General features: G+C 42.7%; 1 protein-coding gene across 1 annotated transcript; it reads left to right on the forward strand.

Annotated features, from left to right (window-relative positions):
* Nucleotides 1-1296: 1296 nt before the first annotated feature.
* ngrn (neugrin, neurite outgrowth associated) lies at nucleotides 1297-6050 on the forward strand. Its single transcript, XM_061971953.1, has 3 exons — nucleotides 1297-1678; nucleotides 5187-5297; nucleotides 5367-6050. Exons 1-3 carry the CDS (start codon nucleotides 1449-1451, stop codon nucleotides 5941-5943), a joined length of 918 nt encoding a protein of 305 aa, XP_061827937.1. The 5' UTR covers nucleotides 1297-1448; the 3' UTR covers nucleotides 5944-6050.
* The last annotated feature ends 1852 nt before the right edge of the window (nucleotides 6051-7902 follow it).

Consider the following 7902-nt stretch of genomic DNA (forward strand, 5'->3'; position numbering starts at 1 on the left):
TATTTTCCGTTTTTTTCGACTGTTTTCCGTACCTTGGAGACATCATGCTTCGTCGGTGTGTTGTCGGAGGGTGTAACAACACGAACAGGGACGGATTCAAGTTGCACCAGTGGCCCAAAGATGCGAAAGTGGCAAGAAATTGGACGTTTGTTCCGCACACTTTACCGACGAAAGCTATGCTACGACAGAGATGGCAAGAATGTGTGGATATCCTGCGACACTCAAAGCAGATGCATTTCCAACGATAAAGTCAAAGAAATCTGCCGCCAGACCCCCATTGAATCTGCCGGAGTGTGTGAGCAATTCAGGGACAAAGGACCTCGGTAGCACGGCAAGCAATGGCGGCAGTTTGTTCCCGCAGACGAGCGAGCTAAACCCCCTGGATGTCTTGGCTCACACCGTCCCTTATGCCACCGAAGATGATCAAGAGAAGAATATCGACCCTAGCTTCCCTGGCCTGGTGACATGAGGGTATGTCTACAGAATATATTAATTGATGAAAATTGGGCTGTCTGCACTCTCAAAGTGCATGTTGTTGCCAAATGTATTTCATATGCTATAAACCTAATTCATAGTTGTTAGTTTCCTTTAATGCCAAACAAACACATACCAATCGTTGGTTAGAAGGCGATCGCCGAATTCGTCCTCGCTTTCTCCCGTGTCGCTGGCTGTCGTGTCGTTTTCGTCGGTTTCGCTTGCATACGGTTCAAATCGATATGGCTCAATAGCTTCAGTTTCTTCTTCAATTTCGTTTTCGCTACCTGCCTCCACACTACAACCATCCGTTTCAATACATGCGTAATCTGTTGAATCGCTTAAGCCGCTGAAATCCGAGTCTGAATCCGAGCTAATGTCGCTATAGCTTGCTGTTCTATGCGCCATGTTTGTTTGAGTTGGCATCACTGTGTGACGTCACAGGAAAATGGACGGGTGTATATAAAATCAGGCACTTTGAAGCTTTTTTTAGGGATATTGCGTGATGGGTAAAATTTTGAAAAAAACTTCGAAAAATAAAATAAGCCACTGGGAACTGATTTTTAATGGTTTTAACCCTTCTGAAATTGTGATAATGTTCCCCTTTAAAGAGATTTAGGTAGCCCTTTTTGTCTTTTTTTTCTTTTCATATATTTTAGCATTATTACTCTATTTGTATTTGCTTTTGTTTTCTTTCCTTGATGTTGAAAGTGCCTCAACTTTTGTGTGAGTTATAAATGTATGTTCAACAAAAAAATATATATAAAAAATAAAAACAAAACAATCTCCACACCGATAGATGGCAGTAGCACGGCCGTCGTGTTTACGGAAGTGCTTTACGAAAACGCGTTGCAACCAGGAAGTGGACACGTGAAGGGTATTTAATATAGTTGCGTACATCTGCGATTAACTAACCCTAACATTTAAGAGCGCATCGTTTGTGAATCTGCCGGATACTATTTATTCATATAATAATGGCTGGACGTCTCCCAGTGTTATCCATGCTCGCTTCGCTCGGGATTCGAACAGTAGCGTCGCCATCAGTCGGCCGCCATCGGGTTGCCTTAATGTTTGTCCGATTTAGCAGCAGAAGTGGCAGAAAAACATGGACAGAGCAGAGCGGTGGACACACACACTTCCACCAAGAAGATGACAGAGACTGTATGATGGAGGACGTGGAGGACAAGCTGGAAGCTTTGCTGAAGTAAGTGTACTCATTGTACTTGTAAGTGTACTTATTGCATGATTTTTGTATCCCTTTAATTTAGGTAGCCAGGGACTACACATGGAAATGAACTATAATCTGGTACAGAACATATCTGTCTTTGAGCTGAATGTTTCTGTGCATTGTCCCTTCAAATAAAGACTCAACTACTATAATAAAGGATAGGATAGCATTCATGTATCACACAGTGGGGCAGTTCTGTGGATGCGGTGCAGATTTGACGTACAGTAACAAAAGTAAAACGTAGTAAAAACAATGAAAAACCAAAATAAGTCATAATAGGATCTAGCACATACAGCAGTGCTTTTAAACCACTGTGCCGCGGCACACTAGTGTGCAACTTCACCTAATTGGTCCCAAAAAATTTTTTTGCAAATCAATAATTATAATCTGCAAATAATGTGCCGTTGCTTAGTGCCTGTGCTGTGTAAAACTCGGCAGGGTAACCACGTAATACTCCATGTCAGTAGGTGGCAGCAGGTAGTTAATTGCTTTGGGCGGTATAGCTCGGTTGGTAGAGTGGCCGTGCCAGCAACTTGAGGGTTCCAGGTTCGATCCCAGCTTCTGCCATCCTCGTCACTGCCGTTGCGTCCTTGGGCAAGACACTTTACCCACCTGCTCCCAGTGCCACCCACGCTGGTTTAAATGTAACTTAGATATTGGGTTTCACTATGTCTGGGGTCGGCAACCCAAAATGTTGAAAGAGCCATATTGGACCAAAAATACAAAAACAAATCTGTCTGGAGCCGCAAAAAAATTAAAAGCCATATTACATACAGATAGTGTGTCATGAGATATAAATTGAATTAAGAGGACTTAAAGGAAACTAACTGAGCTCAAATATACCTACAAACAAGGCATTATGATGCAATATGTACATATAGCTATCCTAATTAGCATGTTAGCATCGATTAGCTTGCAGTCATGCAGTGACCAAATATGTCTGATTAGCACTCCCCACAAGTCAATAACATCAACAAAACTCACCTTTGTGCATTCATGCACAACGTTAAAAGTTTGGTGGACAAAATGAGACAGAAAAAGAAGTGGCATAAAACACGTCCTAGAAAGTTATACATGTAAACAAACTAGGGTGAGTTCAAGGACCGCCAAAATTAGTAGGACAAAACAGCGCTCGCCAAATACTCGAATCAGTGAAGCATGTTTAATATAAACAGTGGGATTTATAACAATTAGGGAGGTTTGTGTCATGTTTGTCCTCCTACAGAAACCATATTAAACAAACAAAAAAAAAATCCCCCCTCATCTTTTTCCATTTTTCATACATCTTTGAAAAAGCTCCAGGGAGCCACTATGCGGCTCTAGAGCCGCGGATTGCCGACCACTGCACTATGTAAAGCGCTTTGAGTCAGTAGAGAAAAAGCGCTATATAAATATAATTCACTTCACTTTGTAAAAGTCGGAATGTGTCGGGTGAGACAAGGATGGTTTGTTGTAATCCCAATATGCAGACCACATAGGGAGGCAGTGTGCAGGTAAAAAGGTATGTAATGCTTAAACCAAAAATTAACAAAAGGGAAAGGCAATGGCTATGCAAAACGAAAGTACAACTGAACTGGCTACAAAGTAAACCGATACAGAATGCTGGACGACAGCAAAAACTTACAGCGTTCACAAAGTGCATCTGTTCTTGACATGACAATCAACAATGTCCACACAAAGAAGGATAGCAACAATGTAAATAGTCTTGCTTGCTAACACAAAGCAGGTGTGCGGAATAGCGCTCAAAGGAAGACATGAAACTGTTACAGGAAAACACCAACAAAACAGGAAGGGTCACCAAAATAGGAGCGCAAGACAAGAACTAAAACACTACACACAGGAAAACACCAACAAACTCAAAATAAGGCACGGCGACCTGGTCGAGTTTAATTTTTTAATGTTTTCTGCTGGTGGTGTGCCTCCGGATATTTTAATGAGAAAAATGTGCCTTGCTTCAAAAAAGGTTGAAAAACACTGACATACAGTGTGCACACTTAATGATTGCACTATGTAGCCTAAAAATAATACAACACAAAACACCATCTTGACATTCATATTGCACACTGAGCAAAAATATTGCATCACACTATTTACATTATTGTGTTGTAAAGTCTTAAAGGGGAACTGCACTTTTGGAGGAAATGTTTCCTGTCAAGTATATACTGTATGTTATGTAGTATAAGCACACTCATGTGATAGTTAAGTATGTTGCTCATTTTAGGAATACGGTGGCGCATTATTTTCACAAACGCATGACAAGGTTAACTTTTTCCTCCGACAACATTAAAGTTAAAGTACCAATGATTGTCACACAGAGCGGGCGTGCCAGCAACTTGAGGGTTGCAGGTTCGATTCCCGCTTTCGCCATCCTAGTTACTGCCGTTGTGTCCTTGGGCAAGGCACTTTACCCACCTGCTCCCAGTGCCACCCACACTGGTTTAAATGTAACTTAGATATTGGGTTTCACTATGTAAAGCGCTTTGAGTCACTAGAGAAAAGCGCTATATAAATATAATTCACTTCACTTCACTAGGTGTGGTGAAATTATTCTCTACATTTGACCCATGCCCTTGTTCACCCCCCTGGGAGGTGAGGGGAGCAGTGAGCAGAAGCGGTGGCCGCGCCCGGGAATCATTTTGGTGATTTAACCCCCAATTCCAACCCTTGATGCTGAGTGCCATAATTAGTCCCATTTTTATAGTCTTTGGTATGACTCGGCCGGGGTTTGAACTCACGACCTACCGATCTCAGGGCGGACACTCTATCACTGATTACTACGTACTGCAGACATCAGTGTAGCAAACAAACATAATAAAACATCACTTACTGTACAATGTCTGCTCTCACTGGGATGCTCGTTTAGGTGAAGAATGATTCATAATCCTCGCAAAGAAAAAAGGGGGGTGGAACGAAATCTCTCTTCTGGTCTTTTTCACCATTTCCGGGTCTCAGTTGGCTGTCAAAGTGCACCAACATCTCAGTTCATGTCCACATCATTTTACTATCTAGGTGAGAGGTACGATTTGTAACCTACAGTAAACTTTCACAAGCTCCAAGGCGAGAGAGCGGCTCACCAGCTGATGATGTCAATACAGCCGCATAAGGAAGTTACCCCTCTGTGACAATGCGCCACTAAAAATAGGTTATTAAAGTTAGCGCTAATACAAGCAATATGGCTAATACTTGGTTGATATTCAGGTGCCGAAATGTAAGTGGAGTATTGTTGGCGCTTTTTGGATGGTTATCTATTGGGTGTTATGGTCGGAATATACGCAATGACTTCAGGGCTCCTATTCACTCCATTGTAAGAAACTTGTATTTACGAGTTAGAATGCATTAAAAAAAATACATATTTGTCCTTGTCTCTCATAAGGATTGTGAGTTATGGGCAAAATTCCAAAAAAAAGTGCAGTTACTAAAGAAGCTACTTAGGGCCTCCACAGCATGCATTTTAAATGTTGCTATCATTTCATGTTTTTTTTAGAGAGAGAGAGAAGAATCGAAACGCTACCAAGTATAACATCATCAAGAGGAAGATGAGGCCACCAGGAGCTCCAGAAAGGAAGTTAAGCTGGCAGGCAATTGAACAGATAAAGTGAGGAGCTCTGTTGTTTTGACTCTTTCTTGCTTCCTCCCAGTGCAATGGCATTTGTTTTCGTTTCAGATTTCTAAAACAGGAGCAGCCAGATGAGTGGTCAGTCAAGCATCTGGCTGAAGGCTTCTCTGTCAGCCCTGATGAGATTGTCAGAGTGCTCAAGAGCAAATTTATCCCGGACCCAGCCAGAAAACTCAAGCAGGACGCTAAAGCTATGACTCGGCTCAATCCTCAGGTGTTGCCTTCAGGGTCTGGGGCAGAGCAGAGCAGACTGAAGCTGCACAGAGGCCGCACAGCAGATGCACTCCTCCCCTCAGGAAGTCAAGAAAATAGTTTGGTTCCTGTGGCTGCCCATACTTTAATAGGTGGCAACACAAACTCAGACAATAAATCCCTGGCTGTAGCTTCTGCACCTGTTACAGCTCCATCTCGCTTTAATTCCGCGAGCAACAAAGACGCCACAGAGAAGACGACAGCCGGGGACAACAGTTCACATCCAGCGGAGGAGGAGGAAGAGAATTGGGATGGAAAGGTGTTGTCTGAGGAACAGATTGCGCAGATTTGGGAAATGAAGAAGCCTGCACCTGCGGTGCAAGTCGGGAAGGATTTCTTTGATGGTGAGGGCAATTTTTTGTACAGAATATGAGTACTAGTGTTCAGCAATGCCCGTGTGTTGTGATGAAGATATACTGACCTGCTGCAGATATTTTCTTTTGAAATAGTTAATAAAAGCAAATTATGACTTTCTAAAAAGTTGTTCTGTTCATTTCAGAGAACCAGTCTCCTCCACAGTAGACATTTGATTTGATTTTGTCAGTTTCAGGAGCGTGTTGTTTTTAAGGACATTTTGCAAAAAAGCTAGTCAAAAGTAAAATCTATGACAGCACTACAGTGTTTTTAAGAATCTGCTGCAAAATTACTCAAGTTTTTTTTTAACTAAACTTGCAAGCTACAAACGCCAACAAACCAGTTGAATAGGAAAAATTATGAAAAATAACACGTATTGGTATGTCAGACTTAGCCTTGTCGTGGTTTAACTCTTATCTTACTGACAGGATACAGTGCGTCTCCCATAATAATGTGACCTCGAACTATGTTAAGGTAACGTGCGGAGTTCCTCAGGGTTCGGTTCTTGGCCCTGCACTCTTCAGCATCTACATGCTGTTGCTAGGTGACATCATACGCAAATACGGTGTTAGCTTTCACTGTTATGCTGATGACACCCAACTCTACATGCCCCTAAAGCTGACCAACACGCAGGATTGTAGTCAGCTGGAGGCGTGTCTTAATTAAATTAAACAATGGATGTCCGCTAACTTCTTGCAACTCAACGCCAAGAAAACGGAAATGCTGATTATCGGTCCTGCTAAACACCGACATTTATTTAATAATACCACCTTAACATTTGACAACCAAACAATTACACAAGGCGACTCAGTAAATAATCTGGGTATTATCTTCGACCCAACTCTCTCGTTTGAGTCACACATTAAGAGTTGTTACTAAAACGGCCTTCTTTCATCTCCGTAATATTGCTAAAATTTGTTCTATTTTATCCACTAGCGACGCTGAGATCATTATTCATGCGTTCGTTACGTCTCGTCTCGACTACTGTAACGTATTATTTTTCGTGTCTCCCTATGTCTAGCATTAAAAGATTACAATTGGTACAAAATGCGGCTGCTAGACTTTTGACAAGAACAAGAAAGTTTGATCATATTACGCCTATACTGGCTCACCTGCACTGGCTTCCTGTGCACTTAAGATGTGACTAAGGTTTTACTACTTATGTATAAAATACTACACGGTCTAGCTCCATTCTATCTTGTCAATTGTATTGTACCATATGTCCCGGCAAGAAATCTGCGTTCAAAGAACTCCGGCTTATTAGTGATTCCCAGAGCCCAAAAAAAGTCTGCGGGCTATAGAGCGTTTTCTATTCGGGCTCCAGTACTCTGGAATGCCCTCCCGGTAACAGTTAGAGATGCTACCTCAGTAGAAGCATTTAAGTCCCATCTTAAAACTCATTTGTATACTCTAGCCTTTAAATAGACCCCCCTTTTAGACCAGTTGATCTGCCGTTTCTTTTCTCCTCTGCTCCCCTCTCCCTTGTGGAGGGGGGGGGGGGCACAGGTCCGGTGGCCATGGATGAAGTGCTGGCTGTCCAGAGTCGGGACCCGGGGTGGACCGCTTGCCTGTGCATCGGTTGGGAACATCTCTGCGCTGCTGACCCGTCTCCGCTCGGGATGGTTTCCTGCTGGCCCCACTATAGACTGGACTCTATTATGTTGGACCCACTATGGACTGGACTCACAATATTATGTCAGACCCACTCGACATCCATTGCATTCGGTCTCCCCTAGAGAGGGGGGGGGGTGGTTACCCACATATGCGGTCCTCTCCAAGGTTTCTCATAGTCATTCACATCGACGTCCCACTGGGGTGAGTTTTTCCTTGCCCTTATGTGGGCTCTGTACCGAGGATGTCGTTGTGGCTTGTGCAGCCCTTTGAGACACTTGTGATTTAGGGCTATATAAATAAACATTGATTGATTGATGAAAAAGAGAGGACCTAAAATGGAACCTGGATGAACACTTATAACTAA

This window comes from Nerophis lumbriciformis, linkage group LG01, assembly GCF_033978685.3.
Source record: "Nerophis lumbriciformis linkage group LG01, RoL_Nlum_v2.1, whole genome shotgun sequence".
Lineage (NCBI taxonomy): Eukaryota > Metazoa > Chordata > Actinopteri > Syngnathiformes > Syngnathidae > Nerophis > Nerophis lumbriciformis.

What these genes read in the sequence shown, in the direction of transcription:
- ngrn (XM_061971953.1), top strand. Translation starts at nt 1,449, where the DNA reads ATGGCTGGACGTCTCCCAGTGTTATCCATGCTCGCTTCGCTCGGGATT. An exon ending in AAGCTGGAAGCTTTGCTGAA is followed by an intron (nt 1,679 to 5,186) that starts GTAAGTGTACTC and finishes TGTTTTTTTTAG; the next exon opens with AGAGAGAGAGAAGAATCGAA. An exon ending in CAGGCAATTGAACAGATAAA is followed by an intron (nt 5,298 to 5,366) that starts GTGAGGAGCTCT and finishes TTTTCGTTTCAG; the next exon opens with ATTTCTAAAACAGGAGCAGC.